The 19,366-nt window shown below is 38.4% G+C and overlaps 1 protein-coding gene across 2 annotated transcripts in view; it reads left to right on the top strand.

The window, feature by feature from the left end:
• LOC126483795 (cysteine protease ATG4B) overlaps positions 1-19,366 on the top strand; it is an 80,914-nt gene that overhangs the window by 41,992 nt on the left and 19,556 nt on the right. For both annotated transcript variants that reach the window (XM_050106972.1, XM_050106970.1), the window contains exons 6-7: positions 2,005-2,177; positions 7,993-8,071. In XM_050106972.1, the coding sequence (XP_049962929.1) occupies positions 2,005-2,177; positions 7,993-8,071 (252 nt within the window). The remainder of the gene's footprint in view (positions 1-2,004; positions 2,178-7,992; positions 8,072-19,366) is intronic.

Here is a 19,366-nt window from a genome sequence, read left to right as displayed (position 1 = left end):
CTTTTTACAATTTATATATATAGACTGAAGTGAGTAATGAAAATTTGTACCAAGGCCAGGATTTGAACCTGGATCTCCTGCTAAGTAGGCAGATGTGATAGTCACTATGCCACTCTGGCACAGTGACTTGCATAACTGCATGGACTACACTAGGAGATCTCCCTCCTCAATTTCATGTTCCCAGTCGTGTCTCAACCCACGTGGTATTTCCCCTAAAGTCAAACGGTGTTGCAGAGGTTCTCCAACTGTATTGGAATAGTATCTCAGCATCAAATGAAATGGGGGAGCCTACCTGAAACCCAGGCCCAGGTGCTTGAATCAAATGCAACTGTGTGGCTCCGGAGATCTTTTCAAGTCTCAGGCAGCTATGATGTATATATGCAGAATGAAGCGATGAAAGAAAATTTGTACCAAGCAGGAGACCTGGGTTTAAATCCCAGCCATTGTACAATATTTGTTATCCAGCATGTCCAGAGCAATTAAATAGGCAGTATTTTGAATGAGGAAACCAAAATGATATAAAGGTGTCTAGCCCAAAAATATTAGAAACTGATCGCTGTGTAGCAGTAAGGATGTTTGATGACAAAATTGAAATATCGACTTTAGCTGCATTCAGGCACTGAAGTGAATTCAGTGGTGACAAGTGAAAATTTTTGCCAGATTGGGACTCAAATCCAGAGCCCCATTTTACCCGAGTGGTTGCCATAACCTCTTCGCCTATCCAAGTACGCTTCACGTCCAACCCAATTGCCCAACTTGTCTCATACTACATATGTTGTGTCCCCTGTCCATTACACTCATTGCACACAGCCTCATGCTGAATCCCGCAAGAGGTCAGACGAAGATTACAAAAATGGCTCTGAGCACTATGGGACTTAATGTCTGAGGTCATCAGTCCCCTAGAACTTAGAACTACTTAAACCTAACTAACCTAAGGACATCACATACATCCATGTCCAAGGCAGGATTCGAACCTGCGACCGTAGTGGTCTACAACCGCTCGGCCACCCCGGCCGACCGAAGATTACATCTGCACTGAACGATCATTAATTGCACCGATGAGATGAATATATTTATATGTGTGGTGTCTGTTCTTTTGGACTTGGTCTTTCTTGTACAATTGATCTTGGACATGTCCAAAAGAACAGGCAGCACGCGTATAAGGATGTTAATTATTTTTTAAAGACTGATTTGTACATGGCTATTTTCATAAACATATTTTTAATGCCTATGCTCCAGACTGAACGCTGAAAGGCATAATCAGTCTTAAATAATGATGATGATGATATTTTTAATCACAATAGCCTGTTTGCTATAAGAAGTCAGTGTTGCACACAAGATGACAGAAAATCCTAATTGATATCTTTCTGGGTGGATCATCATAAAGACTACTCTTGTATCCACTTGGAAGGATATTGGATGATAGTTTATCATGAGAGTTATGAAAATTTTGCTGAGTTTACCTGCCACAATAATACAATGTTGCTAATGATTTTATATTTGTCAAGACTGTAGAAATTTACAGGCCTGATTTAAGTTGCTGCTACAGTGTGCAGTAGTGATGTGGCCTATGCATGTGCCACTAATAACAAGAAGTAAAATGAAATGAATATTCATGTTGCTTGGTCAAATAAATACTTTGAACAAGAGGAAGTATTTGGAGGATCCATGGGAAGAATATTGTTGACTGGCCATTTTTTGTCCTTTCTGACAACAATGTTCTGGAATGATACTAGTGGAGGGATATTGTTTGCTCTGCAAGGCCAATGCTGGCAGGATTATGAGTATGAGGTTAGACTAATTACAGTGTGTGTAGAAGCATTCAAGCAACCATTCTTCCTGTGCTGTATATGTGTAGGGAGCAGGGAATACGTGTAATAACAACTTTTTTTCATAATGTAGCATAAATTTGTCAGCAGCTCACATAGCATCTTAATTATCTGTGTGGACCTTCCTTTTGCTGTCAGTTCCTGATTTAATTTTTGTTTCATTTGTTTACGACAGGACGATTATGCTGCAATAAAGATCCAAGTGAAGAATTCATCAATGTACGACCCCGCAGTGGTAAAGGTGCTGGTTCATGCAGGTCATCATATGTGTGGAAACCTCTGCTGCTTGTTATCCCACTTAGACTGGGCTTAAGTGAAATAAACCCAGTATATGTCGAAAGCCTTAAAGTGAGTAATAGTTCCACTGGCAAATATGTTGTTGTAATGTTTTTCAAAAGAGAGCTCACTTTTAGTGTCATTTTTATTTCATTGAATGAATACTGTTTTCTGATAAATAATGAGGGAGAAGCTATCTACATTAAATTCAATTTTTGGAATGACAGTTTACCACTCAGTTGCATATGTAAGCTGTGAGGTACAACAGTGAGGAGGATAATGTGGATCAGGTAAAGAACTGTTCACAGAAGTTTCTTCTATGGATTAAAATTATTGGAAAAAGAAGCTAATTGTAGTCTCACATAATGTAGATTGCTTTTACATTGTTAGAGATAATCTCTGTCAGAGTGAGAAACAGATGATGAAAATTATATTTTACTCCACTTTTAACTGAATTGACTGATGTTTCATAACTTAAATCTACTGCCAGTTGGCTGATAATCTTGGCAGTAGACCACAGTTTTCTGCTCATACCTTTGAACTTTCTTGTTACATCCCTTTTACAACTGATTATCAGTCTCAAAAACTCATATACACATACATAAATCAGAAGAGCACAGTAGTTACCTGAAATAGATGTGGTACACTGTTCTTCATGCAGAGACATTGTCAAAAGGAAAAATGGCTTCCATTTACCTCAAGAAAGTGTGTTAAGATTTTTACTGCTCATAATGTACAAAATGACATGGAGGGCAACAATTTTAGCTCTCTCCGACAGTCTGCTGCTGATGCCATTACAAGTAGAGAGCACATTCTGTTAGAAATTGTTGCCAAAGGCAGAAAGAGTTGAAGTTCGTTAGTATCAGCACATAGCCAAAAACTGTTAACTGACCCTGTACTCATGGAATGTAATGTGCATGCAGAGGTGAAAAGACCCTGGCTGGAATCAGTCACAGTTGTCAAGTATGTAGGAGTATCTTTCTGGAACAATTTATGAGTGAATGATGAGTTAAATCTAGCTGTGAGAAATTCAGACAACTTGCTGAGTTTTATTGGAAAAATTCCAAGTACATGTGATCCACCCTCAAATGGCTTTTACAAAATTCTTGTTCTTTCAGGTCTTGAGTATTGTTCATTTGTTTGGAATATTTGCCAAAGCTGGGTTAATGATAGAGAATGGGGGGGGGGGGGGGGGGCAGGACTTTCACCTTACCACAGGGAATGTTTACTTATCATGTGAATGTTATGGAAATGTTCAACTAGCTCTGACAGGGTATGGGACAAAAAAGGTGCTCTGCATCCCACAGAGCCTCATTCTCAAAATTTCAAGAGACCATATTATAATATGAATCAAAAAATGTATAACTTCCTCCAACTTATATATCATGTAACGATCACTAGGATACAATTACAAAAATTTATGTCTATGCAGAGAAATACAGACAATTGTCCTTCCTGGATGCCATCTGGAAATTAAATTGGAAAAGGAGAAAATGATTCTGGTATACCATTTACCCAATATCCCACATCATATAATGACTTGAAGAAGAAAAATGCATATATAGAAACATAACCAAAGTAACCAAAAGAGTATGTGTGTGTCACCTGAAAACAGAGAATGTGTTCTAATTGTATAATGATAATACTGGGAGAAAATAGTAACTAAGCAGGATTTGATCATTCAAAACTTCTGATACTTGCTTTGTAAATAAAACTGCCTTTTTCTGCTGCCACTTAATTTATTTATCCTAGACGCGTTTCGCCTTTTTCTGGTTCTAAGGCATCATCAGTGGGATCTATATATAGTACTGTTAATTTTAGATTATTAAACAGTTCATGTCACAATTTTTTATGTAAAAAGTAATTACTTATGATTTGCTGATCTTCGTTTCCAATCATCTGATCTGGAGGTCGCACTACCACTTTATTACTGACATATAAGCACAACTTTGTGTTCTGACCTTCTTCACACTGTCCACCATGTTTCTCCTTTTTGTGGTGTACTATAGTTCTTTTGCCACTCAATGTAACTATTTTGTTGGACACTGTTTTCCACAACATAAATATTGCAACTCTATTACGTGTTTCCTCTGCTTTGGAATATTTACCTACTTGTTGCCAAACTAACAAAGTATATGTTCATGACTATGATATTTATACTTTGTGTGTGTATGAGAGAGAGAGGGGGGTGGTTTTTTTTTTTTTTTGGGGGGGGGGGGGGGGGTGGATTGAATTGTATGATGTTGTACTAGCTGTTAGCGAATGGTTGAAAGCTTTGCTGAGAGATGATTTGACTTTTTGTTTCAATATTCTGTGGAGGGGTTCATGGATAAATGAGTGTAAAGATGTTGGGTGGTATTATTATTATATTGATCCTCTTGGGGAGTGTTATTCTATTATTTTATCTATTAGTGTAAATAATGAATTGCTTGGCATGTGTACTTAATCATTCAACAGGGTTTTCCTTTCTGCTTTGGTTTTCTATATATGATAATTATCTTACAGGGTTAGGAGGTGTTTTTTTATTGTTGATTCTAATTACTTTCATATCACCTCCACTAGTGGTTGGTTTGAGGTCATGTTCTCACACAAATTCTACCCAAGATTAGTGAACCTTACTGACACACAGTCAAACAGTAAAGGAAGACAGCTGTTGGAGAAAGGATTAAAATACAATGTAAATTCAGAAATAGATGAAGATTTCTTAGAAAATCTAGTTATAGAAGCAGAAAGTGTTTTGACAAGGAAGATAGGAATGAAAATAGCAGTGTCAACATTGGACTAAATAGAGAACTAGTAAAAAAAGAAATCCAGAATATAATAAGCAGTATAAAAACACAACAACAAAAGTACAGAATCTACAACACTCAGAAAACTTACGAGAAAACTTCAAAATGAAAATGTAATCATTCCAAAAACAGGCAAGGGGAACACAGTAGTACTGATAGACAAAGAACAATACATTGAAAAATACAAGAATTCTTTTCACAAAATAACATTACAAAATTAAAATCAGACCCAGCAAACAGATTCCAGACAAAAGTAAAAAACACTCTGAAAAATACTGACATCGTACTGGATAACACAGAGAAAAGAAACTTGTTACAGATCAGTCCCACTGCAACTGTCCTCCAAAGCCAACCAAAAATCCACAACCCGAATGTTCCTGTGAGGCCATACTGGATTTCAGAAAATCCTCCACTTACAAGCTTGCGGGATACATGTTAAAATTACTGTCTGAAAATTTTAAAGTACAAGAAGACAGAACCATTAATAACACTACACAGCTAATACAACAAATAAAAGATAAAAAAATCCCAGACACAGCAACACTCCTCTCATTTGATATAAAAAGCATGTATTCCAACATACCAGCACCAGAAACCATAGAAATCATAGATAAGAACCTGAAAACTTATAGTCAACTCCCCGATGAACAGATTAAGGAAATATGCTCATTAATGAAGCTCATAATAGAACAAAAGTACTTCCAATTCAATAATTAATTTTATTTACAAGAAGATGGATTACCAATGGGGTCCCCAGTTTCAGGAGCCTTTGCAAATACTTTTGTAAACCACATTGAACAGATCATTTTCACAAAAATAGTAGCAAAGGAATACAACATATTACATTGGTTCAGTTATACGGATGACATCCTTTGCTTAATAGATGAACCACAAACAAAAATTGAAGAACTGCATAATGACATCAACAAGATACATAAAAATATAAAATTCACAATGCAGAGAGAACAGAACAACCAAATTAACTTTCTGGATATAACAATCAAAAAACAAAACAATAAGTTTTGAAAGTTACTGTAAACCCACAGCAACGGACATTATCATTCCCCAATCCTCAAACCATCCACACACAAAAGCAAGCAGCACTTCGACATATGTTCCATAGACTCAACACAGTGCCACTCACCAAAGAAAGCTACCAAAAAGAACTGGGCATAATAATGCAGACAGCACAAAATAATGGTTACGATAATAATATAGTCACAAAGCTAAACAACAAAATTAAAAGTAAAATAAAAGCACGAAGTACCAAATCATAGACAACACCGCAACAGAACCAAACACGGACACGCAGTCCCATAACAACAACACAAGATTATCAGAAAAAGATGAAAGAAAAACACAAGATGGTACACAGTGACATACAAACACAAACTCACCTATAAAATCACCAACATTTTCGAAAGATAGAGAATAAACATAACATACACAACAGACAATTCTATACAAAAATACACCCCAAAATTGACAAAAAACAGAGACATATACCATAAGGCAAGTATATATCAACTACAGTGTAACACTTGTGAAGACAGACACATAGGACAAACAGATAGAACATTTGATGTCATATATAAAGAACACATGAGAGCCTGGAAATATGGGACAAACCACTCTACATTTGCAGAGCACCTAAGAGAACATGACCACAAACCAACCACTAAGATGACAGGAAAATAATTAGAATCAACAATTAAAAAAAAAACACCTCTTAACCCTGCAAGAAAATTACCACATACAGAAAACCAAAACAAAGGAAAACCCTGTTGAATGATCAAGTACACATGCCAAGCAATTCATTATATACACTAATAGATAAAATAATAGAATAACACTCCCAAAGAGGATCAATATAATAATACTATCCAATATAATAATAATAATAATAATAATAATAATAATAATACCACCCAACATCTTTACACTCATTTATCCATGAACCTCTCCACAGAATACTGGAACAAAAAGTCAAATCAGCTGTCACCAAGGCTTTCAACCACTCGCTAACAGCTAGTACAACATCCAAACAGCTCTTCATCTCTCTCTCTCTCTCTCTCTCTCTCTCTCTCTCTCCCTCCCTCCCTCCCTCCCCCCTCCCCCCTCCCCCCTCCCCCCCCCCTCCCCCCATCCCTCATACACACACAGGGTATAAATATCACGAATAGAAGTTAGTTTTGAACATATACCTCATTAGGTTGGCAACAAGTAGTCAAACATGCCAAGGTGGAGGAAACATGTAATGGAGTTGCAATATTTATGTTCTGAAAAGTAGTGAACAACGAAATAGTTATACTGAGTGCCAAAAGAACAATAGTACGCCAGAAAAAGAAGGAGAAACATGGTGAACAGTGCGAAGGAGGTCAGTACACATAGTTGTGCTTATATGTCAGTAATAAAGTGGTAGTGCGATCACCAGACCAGATAAGAGGAAACGAAGATCAGCAAATCGTAAGTAATTACATTTTCACATAAAAAATTGTGACATGAACTGTTTAATAATCTAAAACTAACAATACTGTATCGTTAATAGATCCCAGTGATGATGCCTTGGAACCAGAAAAAGGCGAAACGCGTCTGGGATAAATAAATTAATCGGCAGCAGGAAAAGGCAGTTTTATTTACAAAACAAATATTTCTATTCTTGCTGCAGAGGATGGCCCTGCAAACAAACTTGTCCAAAATTTCTGTTTGACAGACTGAATCATTTGTTCATAGTGAGCCACAGAAACATTATAGTTGTAGCAGTGTTATTGTTTGTTATGTTTGAAGCCACGGTCAATGTTTTTCAAGAAAAATTTTCTGTAGAAATTGAGATCATCTTGGCAAATTTCTTCTAGATTTATTTTTAATCACCAAAATTTGTGTTTACAGTTATTTATAAAAATGCACCTTTGAAGATGGTGAACTCTCTCTTCTTTAGTTTAATACTTTCTTTAGTTGAGAACTCACATGTAAACAGTTAACAGCACTTTTTTAAAAAAATTGCAAATATTATGTTTTGAAATAATCAGTTGTAGTGAGAGAGAGTTTTGTATCTCTGGAGACATTAATCTGAGTTGCAATTTATTTTCATTTCATAGCTCTGTTTTACCTTCAGCCAGACGTTGGGTGTCATTGGTGGGAAACCAAATCATGCATTGTACTTCATAGGCTTTGTTGGTAAGTTTGCTAAGTGTTTCTATTACTTATAAGGTACAGCTCTTTAAATACACCTTAAGTGTTCATAGTTCATTAATTTAATCCACTCATTTCCCCATTCATTACATAGTTAATAAAATACCATTGTAATAAATGTACAGTGGAATGTCGCATAGTGAGAGTAATTCATTCCAGACTCTTATTCATAGTGCAGAACACTCGTTGAGCGAAACCATTTGCCCCATATAAATGAATGTAAAATACGCTAATGCATTCCATGCAGAAAAAGTACTAAACGTTTTATCTTATTCATTCCGTTTATTCAAAGAAAATTATACATGCAGTATTATGTATAGTGTTATCCACAATATATAACTAATTCTTTCAATATCATTGTTATCCGGTTGTAGTTCAGTGCTCTTGGCCAAAGACACAAGCTTGTTGACTACAGGCTCCACAGGTACTGCCTCAAATGCCTCTGTGTCATTCAACAATGCACTCCAGCCAAAATTTCTTCCAAGCAGAAGTGAGAGTTTTCTTCATAACCCCTTACCACACATTTTCGATCATCTTGACGAAGGCTATGATGTTGAAGTGATATTTTCAAAACTCCCCGATAGTGACATTGGTAGCTTCAGTCAACTCAAAGCAATGCTCAAGAGTGCTTTAGTGTAGAAATAATCTGCTGGTCCACAGGCTGGAGTAACGGAGTGGTGTTGGGAGGCAAAAATTGGATCTTGATGAGTTGAAATTCCTCAAGGAGATGGTCTTGTAGGTTTGAAGAATGACCGTTTTCCATACCAAGCAAGATATGGAGTGGCAGATTCATCTCAAGCAAATATCTTTACACCGAAGGACCAAGCACTTCATTGATGCAATCACAAAAAAGATCATGTGTCAACCAAGCCTTGTTGTTGGACCTCCACATCACATTTAATCTGCTCTTCTGGACTTTACACTTCTTGAAGGCTCATGAAGTTCCTGAATGGTAAACAAGCAGCAGTTTGATTTTCAAATCACCGCATGCATTGGCACAGAATAGCAGTGTGATATGGTCTTTCATTGGCTTGTGACTGGGCAATGCATTCTCCTCTGCTGTTATAAAGGTACATTTTGGCATCTTTTTCTGGAATAGTCCTGTCTCATCACAATTAAAACCCCTGTTGCAGTAGGCAACCTTCAGAATCTACGAGCCTCTTGAAGTTGCAGATGAAGTTCTCTGCTGCCTTTTTGTTGGAGCTGGCTGCTTTGCCATGCCTCGTAACACTATGGGTGCCAGTTCTTTCCTTAAACTTCTCAAGCCACCCGTGGCTTCCCTGAAACACTTCTTCAGCTGCTGATGATCATGGCATTGTCTTAACTGGAAATCATACTCGTCTTCTCACAAATGATGTTCTCATTAATAGTCTTGCCGTACAATTGCTTTTCATTTATCCATATAAGGAGCAACCTTTCGACATCATACAGGATATGAAACCGTTGTTTAGACACTCGTGTCACTCCCTTTGAAGCATCTATCTCCTTCATCTTGTCCTTGTTCCGGAGGATAGTGCAAATAGTTGATGATGTAGACAGATTGTATGTGTGTGCTAAATCAGCAACACTCACACCACGTTTGCATTTTTCAGTGATTTTACATTTCATTTCTAAGATTGTTTTCTTTCTCTTGTGCTTGTCTTCTTGTGGCTTTATCTTCAGGGACATTTCTACGAAGGTTATTCAAATTGGCCCACAAAAGACACTGTGTGAACACAAGTTTAGAAGAATGTTTGATCACAAGGCCCATTAAGATGGTATCAGAAAGAGTGCTAAACCCAGACTGTAGTATGTACTAGAGACATTCTTCATATGCTGTTACCGACAATGAAAGATGTTCATTTTGTTTCCCCCTGCCATGCGCGAACAGCTGGTGACATCACAATAATCGCCATAACTCGTTATGAGAAACATCGCTTGTTAAGCGAGTTTTTTTTTTTTTTTAAATTGTGCTTTGCGGGAGGTGCTTGTTAAGCAAGGTTCCTCTGTATTTGTAAATGCTCTTGGTTTAATTTCATAGGAGTCACTGCTGTAGGTGGTTTATTCATATCATCTCATGTTTTCCACAACATGGTTTTACTAATGAACACAAATGTAACAAATGCTGTTCAGTTTTGTTTACTTTTTAGAAATGGAAACTGAAATAAGGATATTTTAAAGCAAAATTCTTCAAAAGCTTTTAAGTGACTGTAAAAATTGCATTGCCCAGTAATATCTGAGCACAACAATGAAGTGCTTTGAACAGATATACTAGGATTTGGAATTTTCTAGCACAACACAAAAATCATGCATTGGAAAAATCAGAACTTCTTAAAACTGCTATACATGGCAAAAAGAAAGAAAAAAAGAGATAAATTATGCTTAATGGTGTAGCAGTGACTGGATAGCATTTTGTATCTCCTCTAGGACCCGGTTCAGTGCAAGCCAGGGTTTTCTAGAAGAAACTGTTGATGGCATCTTGTTTACCCGCTGCTGCATATGCAAGTTCCTTATACGAAATGTTGGGTAAATGTGATAGTTAAAGATAGAGCATTCTCATTTTTGCATAAGATTCTTAGATAACCAGACAAGATTGTGCTGGACACTGCCCTGCTTCAACAATACCCTGACAACACTTCAGGAAGAATACTGCCTCTGTCAGTATAAGGCATTTGATATTGATAGACTGTACTCTTTATATACTGTTTGTAGATAGTCAGACAAGATTGTGCTGGACACTGCCGTGCTAGAACATTACCGTGACAGCACTTCAGGAAGAGTACTGCCTCTGTCGGTACAAGGTATTTGACATTGATAGGCTGTAGTATCTATATGTACCATGTGTAATCATAAATAGTATACAGTCTGCGTCAGATCATGACATTAATGTTGTTTAATATTAATGAATTTTTCTAGACATCCTGCACCATTAAGTAATTGAACCCATATTTCACCATCTCGTCAGTCATTACAAGTGGCAACCAGTTGTAATCAGCTTGCAGTTATGAATCTTTGTAGTGATGCTACTGATGGAGGTGTCAAGATCCAGGATAAATAATTATTATGAAAGAAAACAACAAATGGTTCTTGATGAAGTCATTGAGCAACATGATGGCATCTCCTATATACTTGATAGACTTGAATAGTTGAATGTAGATAGCTTGAATAGTACAAAGATTGCTACCATGAAACTATATGAACAGAACGATGTCTCACTGAGAAAAATCTGCATCTGACATCTGATCTCCAAATTTCTGTGTCTGACATCTAATCTACAATTTTTTGTATGTGGCATTTAATCTCGTAATTTCATATCCACAATCTTGCTTCTCCATTGTTTAGCATTTTGCACTCCATGCCTCTAATCATAGATATTTTGGATGCTAAATCTAATACAGGCAATGAATAATGCACTATTTTCTTCTTCAACATAAATCACAGATAATGAGTTTATCCTCGAAGGCTTAGCTGAATTGCTTTCACCAAACGATATGTACAAGCATTAGAAAAAGGTCTTTAATTTAAATCACGGTCCTGTGATCCTGATTTAGGTTGAATGTTACTTATTTTCTGTATTTCCAGCATTTGCTCAAATGGCTGGTTGAACAAGGGAATGGGCATTGCCTTACTGCTCCACATTGCCATCTTCAGTGACGTTGTTAGTGTAACTGTATTAAACTTGAAACAAACCAAAGAAACTGAAAACTGTTTGTCAAATGAACAATGTGTATTCTTTTTTACTTAGGTCACTCATTATTCTAGTATAAATAACATTTAGTTTATTCAGTAATTCTTGATTGAAGTGCTATAGAGTACTTTTTTGTAATGTAATTAGTTTTATAGGAAATAATTATCAGCAAGATTTCCTTAGAAATCCAAGAAATCCACAGTAAATGTCTTCCTTGTTGATTCTCCTTGTCAGCTGAGAGGTGGCGTTGATAAATTTTACTAACACTTAGATTTCTGCATAAAATCTCGATGTCCTTAGTAAATAGTTCAGCATTTATTTTGCTTACAGATCTCATACTGACTAATTATTCATGTGCTTGGAGGGTAATGCTTGTAGAGCCTGTAGCATTTTGCAAAGGTATGCATGCTGCCTGTGTTATTCTAAACACTGAGACCATATGGAATACTGCCAGTCCTTGTTGGAAATGAGTTGGTAAGCTGAATCCCAAGATGAGAGTTGGTCACTGCCACCATTTCTCTATAACCATAAATTCTGAACATGCTTGTGTAACTCCCATTGAACATGATGGTGAACTGTTGTATGGCTCAGGGAGGGCAAATGGTTGAAGCTTTTTCCTTGCAATGTCCCAGATCCTTCACTACTGCTACCCCTCAAGGCAGCAGTCTGAAGATACCTGGATGGGGCCAAAAGTGTCTTCAGTTGTTTGCGAACTGTGGTCAGCTCCTCCTTCATCCATACTCAGCATGCACTCATCATATCCAGCCTAGTACTACTAACTTAAGAGTTAACTGTAAAAGCATAAATAGAAAGCTAAATATGTAACTTTCTAACTTGCTGCCCTTCCGATGTGTTACCAACAGAGGCTGGCACCTTACAAAGCTGTGTAGCTGGTCATTCAAAAGAAATGACCACTGTGCTATAGGCTGTGCAAATCTACCCGTTACTGTTGGTGAAACACCTCTTAAATATAAGAAACAAGCATGGAATTTCAGAATTATACTATGGAGGAAAAAAAACACACAGAAACAGCTAAATACTTAATTTGTTGCTCTGTTTTCATGTCACATGTGGCAGCTGGAAACAACTAGGATGTGGCCATCCTGATTTAGGTTTTCCGTGATTTCCCTAAATCGCTCTAGGCGAATGCCAGGATGGTTCCTTCCAAAGGGCACGGCCACTTCCTTCCCCGTCCTTCCCTGATCTGATGAGACCGATGACCTCACTGTCTGGTCTCCTTTTCCAAACAACCCAACAACTAGGATGAAATGAAAAGTAGCTGGCTGTTCAAAACAAAAAATGGCAACTGTGCTACAGATTGCACAAATATATACTTCACACATGCAAAGAATTTAAGAATTGAACTATAAAAAGAAACATAAAATGCTAAATACATAATTTGCTGTTCTGCTGGCATGTCACAGGCAGCAGTTGAGATATGTAGCCAGGGTCAACACATCCTCAGATGGTGTTGTTGAAAGGCCATATGGTGTTGCTGAAAAAATTTTCCTCACCTGTGACTGGAATATCCTGACTAACTGCTCTGCCTTCGAACTTGATGCCAGTTCAAAGAGGGCAGCAGTTCCATTCCTTCTACAATTACTATATAAAGCAAATTAGGAGAACTATGGGACATTACCTAACAGCAGGGTCTGTGGCACACCTTATGTGGCAAATATGGTCACTAAGGTTTGGATCATAATGGCTATTGATTTTATCTGGGTCACACATGGGAAATTTAAGAGTGCGAAAGTGCGTACACTACTAAAAGCCATGTGGTACCCTTGGACAGTCCAGCAAAGTCTGTTTACATGTTCTCTCTCTCTCTCTCTCTCTCTCTCTCTTTCTTTATGGCTTGCATTTTCCCACATGCCTGACACTTATGTTCTATCTCAGTGAGTCTGATGCAGCATGTGGAGGGCCTGGACTGGAGTACAGTGGCAGTGATGATCTGGCATTCCAACTCGAAGTTGGCCAGCAGCAAGACACCGTCTGAAGCATTGAGGTGATATTGGAGTGAAAAATACATCTTGAAAGCTGGGCCACCCATGCTGAACCAATGAGAACCAATGACCAAACCCTCCAGAGTAGCTGATCCTAAGCTGCAGCCTGTGCTACTTCATGGGCAGTAATAGGGAATGACTGCAGTGTCTGGCACATATTGTCAGAGTCCTTATCCAGGTCCACAGGCATGCGAGACTGAGTATGACCATTTGAGTGCAGTGTAGTTTTGCCCTAATGCCCACCATTGCAGCCGCTGTGCCATCTTCTCCAGCACATTCGATCACAGGCTAAACAATATCAGTGTCTTATGGTCAGATATCAGGTGGAATTTTGTACTGTGCAGGAAAATAAGAACCTTTTTAACACTGGCGATTATTGCAAGGGTATTGTTTTCCCAACTGTGACTAATTTAACTGTGCTGCTGATAGCATTTTGGAAACAAGAGCAAATGCTTGCTCACTGCCCTCAGCATTTGTATGTCTGGCACCTATCTCGGACTCAAAAGTAGCATGAGAGGTAGTGGATTTCAGGCAATTTGCTAACTGAAGAAATGTTTTCTGGCACACTTCTGACCATAGAAACTTGGCCTCTTTTTTTGCAAAGCGGGTTTAGTGGGTGCACTATTTGGGTTGCCTTCAGAATGAACTTGGCATTAGAGTTAATTTTATCCATGAAAGACTGAAGCTCCTTGGGTCAGAAACGTTAAGCATTGCATTGGCGTGCTAGCTTGTGGGTTTCAGTTGTGCTTAAAATGTGGCCATAGGTACGTAATGCTAGGTTGGAAGAAACTGCATTTTCCAGCCAACAGTGTAGGCTACATGATTTCAGTCTTTCGAATAGGGTTTGTAGATTTACTAGGTATTGTTCCCATGTTGCTTTTGTTATAATAATGCCGTCCAGGCAGTTTGCACGCTGAGAAATGCCTAGGATGAGCTGCTCTAAATATCAATGAAATATGCTGAGGGTACCAGCCACATCAAATGGAATCCTATTGTATTGATATAACCTAAAAGGGATGTTAAACATCTGTGCCTCCCTTGTGTCTGTTCCCACTGACAACTGTAAATAGGTGTCCGCAAAGTCAGTTTTAGAGAAGAATTTGATTCCCCACTTATGTCACAAGAGTTCTTCTTGATGGGCTACAAATCAGTATTGTATTTGATGTTTTTAGTTCCCTTAAAATCACAATAAGTATGTAGAGAACAATTTGGTTTCTTAATGACAACTATTGAGGTTGTCCATCAACTAGCAGAAATGGGTGAGATGAGCTCAGGGTCTTCCAAACATCATGCTCCTTTTTAACTACGTGGCGTATTGCAAACAGTTTTGGGTGGGCATGACAAAAACATTGTTTTGCCACTCTCGCTTAAAAAGATATGTATGCTACAAATCCTTACTGCAGCCAAGTGGTACCACAAACTTCCTTTGACCATTCCTCCTTGGACATCCTGTATTTTGCTGCTAATGACACAATATGTCATGCATGATACAGGCATTGAGCTTAGTGTGCCTGCAATGGCACTCAAGGCATTGAACTTACTGTGCCTCCAACGGCACTCTGGACATGATTTCTGGGGCACTAAGCCATTGGATTTGTTGACAGCAACAATGTGTAGGGGCAGCTTCTCCAATGCCATACAGGCTGGGTGAGATTGATGTGTCAACCTCACTGTCTTGCGTGTCTGTTAGCAATGGGTGCACTCTTTTGTAACTACTGATCTAATTGCTTTATTGCCTGTTATTGCTGTTCTGGCAAGTGGTGGTGAAAAGTTGTTAGGTGCATGCCAATTACAGTATTGATTTAACTGTCATTTGTGCTACTTCTAGCTCATCTTCAAATGCTTTCTGTGCCACATATGCTATTCCCAATGCCTGATAAATTTTTATGGTTACAGCTTGAGTCTGATGATCCCAATGCCTTAGTTCTAATCTCCGTGTCAGGAGCCAGTCTGATGAGTAAGTCTCTGATCAGTGAGTCGGCAGATGATGCTGTACAAGATTTGCATGAAAATCTCACTTTTTTACACAACACACAGTTCTTTAAGTGGAAGACTACTGGGTTCAACCAGCAGTTGCAGCTTGTGTACTACATGATATAACGTACTGCTTGTGGACAATAATGAGGCACTTTGACATTCAGAATCTGAAATATTACTTGCCATACAACGGAGAAGGGAACAATGCAGATAGATTTCCCAGGTTACATTTGTGTCCTCAAAGCATACAAGCACTGTGAGTGGAGATGCCGAGAGCGGTGTTGTCTTCTGTTTGATAAGCAGTTGTAGCAACTCACTGTGCTGCTGGTGGTGTTGGTGTTACTGTCATTGTAGTTGTTGCTTTTTATGTTACTGTTGCAATTGCTGCTGGTTTCAAAAGTCTGTAAATTGTTGATCCAATATTTTGATGTACCCATTATATTGTGAGTAAGGACCTCATTATTTTTAATAGAACACAAGAACAGACACTTAAAAATTCGGATTTCTGAGCATGATCAGCAGAGCTTCAAACACTGAGTGTGTGAACATCGGACTCACAGGCCAACTGTGTCTCTGAGTTACCAGTACACTGTATGGAGAACCAGTAAGCAAAGCCAGAATTGTTGTATGCCAGGCACAGAGCTCGAAGAGTAAACAACAAGAAAAACTAAGCAAATAGCCAAGTACATGAAACAGTGCTGATATGACACATAACGATTAGCTTAACACCGAGCATACTGACTTAAGTGCAGTGTGCAACCTACTTTATACCGTGGTCTCTGGCAGAGAGCGTCATTAAAGCAGCCACTTCTTGTTCTTCCTTGCTGTACAGGCATCAACCCTAGATCACTGCAGCTCACAGACATTATCAGCATCGACTGTGTTGCACCATGGTATTGCAAACCAATATTCACATAATTTTACTGAAGCTAATATTAAAACTTCCCAAAATTACATATGGTTCCTGAAGAGAAGCTGCAGTCTGTATGACTGACTGATCAGGCCTTTTAACATGGCCATGCTATGTTAGTATAGTGACACAATTGAAAGCAAGGGGAAACTACAACTGTTGTATTCTTCAAGAGCAAATACTTCTACTGCATGGTTTAACGATAATGACATCCTCTTAGATAAAATATTCCAGAGGTAAAATAGTCATATCTTGAGCCAGGAACTCCTTAGGGGTGTATCATCATGAGGGTAAAATGTATCTGGTGTTCTGCGAGTTAGTGGATGGAACGTTAGAGCCCTTATTTGTCTTGATAGGTTCAAAAATTTTAATAATCTCATGACCCTGTACTTCACATGGAATGATGAGTCTTGTGAACAGATGGCTTGCACAGCTATGGGGACCCTGTTAAGCCCAGTGATAGCAAATTTCTTTGTGGGAAAACAAAGAACAAGCATTAGTACCTAACAACAAAAAACTGACTATATGGTTTCATTATGTGGATGATATGCTTATGCTGTGGAGACATGGCAGAGAGGAATTGGGTCATTTTTATAAACATCTCAATGAGATTAATCCATAGATTTAGTTCACTACAGATGGTAGATGACATTTCCTTGGTATGCTAATCTTCAAGAAAGAAGATATTAAAGTTCCTGGTAGATTAAAAGTGTATTCCACATCAAGACTTGAACTCAGGACCTTTTGCAGACAAGTTCTCTACCGACTGAGCTACCCATGCATGACTCATGAACCGTCCTCACAGCTTTACTTCTGCCAGTACCTTGTTTCCTACTTTCCAAACTTCACACATGCTCTCCTGTGATACTTTCAAGACTAGCACTCCTGGAAGAAAGTTTTGTCGGAGAGCTTCTGTGAAGTTTTGAAGGTAGGAGACAAGATACTGGCAGAAGTATAGCTGTGAGGATGGGTTGTAAGTCATGCTTGGGTAGCTCAGTTGGTAGAGCACTGGCTCGCAAAAGGCACAGGTGGTGAGTTGGAGTGTCAGTCTGGCACACAGTTTTAATCTGCTAGGAGGTTTTATATCGGTGCACACCCTGTTGCAGAGTGAAAATTTTATTCAAGATGTTAGCTTGGACCACACGGTATACTAAAATCCCATACACATTGGCAGCGACCTACAATAGAGTAAGGTGTTATAAATACATAAGCAGATAGAGCAAGGAACATTTGTGAACTGGAACAGCTCAATATGGAGTAGAATATCTCGGAGTGGAATATCTCACTATTGCATTGCTGAAGAATGGATTATCATCCACTGAGGTAAAAGAGCATTAAGACAGCCACAAAAAGATCATAATGATGTACAGGAATCTGCAGAATCCAAGTGTTTCCTGCTGTTCATAAGAAACGTTCCTGACTGTGTAGGAAAGAAGTTGATGAAATGCTATATCGCTGTATTGTTCAGACCCATCTGGAAGATGCAGGATCACCCATGTAGTAGTTGTGGAGACACATACTGGTGGACTGGGGGTACTACTTAAAAAGGTGGGGGGGGGAGGGGTGTTCAAAAAGTGGCACAAAGGCAACTATAGAAGGGGAGCAATTGACAGATCAACTGATGCAGAACTAGAACTTGCTCTGCAATCAGGAGCCCAGTGGACTTGATTTGATATGACTTGGGTACTGACACAGTTGGCTACTATGTAGGCTGTACAGTGAGACTATAGAATTACTAATCATCTTAGCAATTTTAATCAAGAGGAGGAGAGTCTGAAACTAAATGGTATCTGAATTGTGATGCTGAAGAAGATTTGTACTCATCTTCCAACATAGGGTGTAGCAGTAGCACACAACAGCAACCAACGACAACCAACTGCACTCAAGTTTTCAAAGCAAATGGCATCATGCCTCTGCACGGGAGCATGCGGAAACGGAATTTTACTTCAGTCAATAGTGAGCTAGTATGTGTGTCAAAACTAAAAAGCTGCAGTCCCCCTTGAAGATGTCCTTGTGTAGAGTATTTATGACAGGCTAGAACAGTATGTCAGTCTGTGATATAAACTAAGACATCTGGCTATCATGGTCAGTGCTCTTCAGATCAAGGCATCTGGTCGTAGCTCACCGGCTGACTCTTAGCTTTTCTGTATTATCCTGTACCCCATGGACAACCTCAATAGTTGTCATTAAGAAACCAAATTGTTCTCTACATACTTATTGTGATTTTAAGGGAACTAAAAACATCAAATACAATACTGATTTGTAGCCCATCCAGATTAAGTAGAACTTTCTTGCAGCTTGAAGTGGGTCAAGGAAGTATATTGGCAGATTTGAAGCTGTAGGGTAGTCTGCAAGTAAACCTGGAAGGCTCAGTTGAAATTGGTTTACCTGAGTGGAAGGCAGCTCTCTGGAGTGGAGTTCCAGCCGTGTACACAAATTAATCTGTAATGCATAAAAAATGTTAGATTTAGAAATAGAATTCCAATAAGGAGAAGTATATGTAAAAAATCTTAAGTTAAAGACTCTAAAGCAGATCAGTATTTTAAAATTTAGACACTGGAAGGAAAAGTATCTAGGAGTAGAAGGGGTAAAAATTTTCGTGTGATATACGAAGCTACATTTAGAATGGTATATGATTCGTCCAAGTGTATAAATGTGTACAAATGTCAGTATGAATGCACAAATGCAACTGTTTGGAAGGGTCAAGAGCAGAAATTCGGGTA

This window comes from Schistocerca serialis, chromosome 6, assembly GCF_023864345.2.
Source record: "Schistocerca serialis cubense isolate TAMUIC-IGC-003099 chromosome 6, iqSchSeri2.2, whole genome shotgun sequence".
NCBI lineage: Eukaryota > Metazoa > Arthropoda > Insecta > Orthoptera > Acrididae > Schistocerca > Schistocerca serialis.
This window is presented reverse-complemented; position numbering and strand designations above follow the sequence as displayed.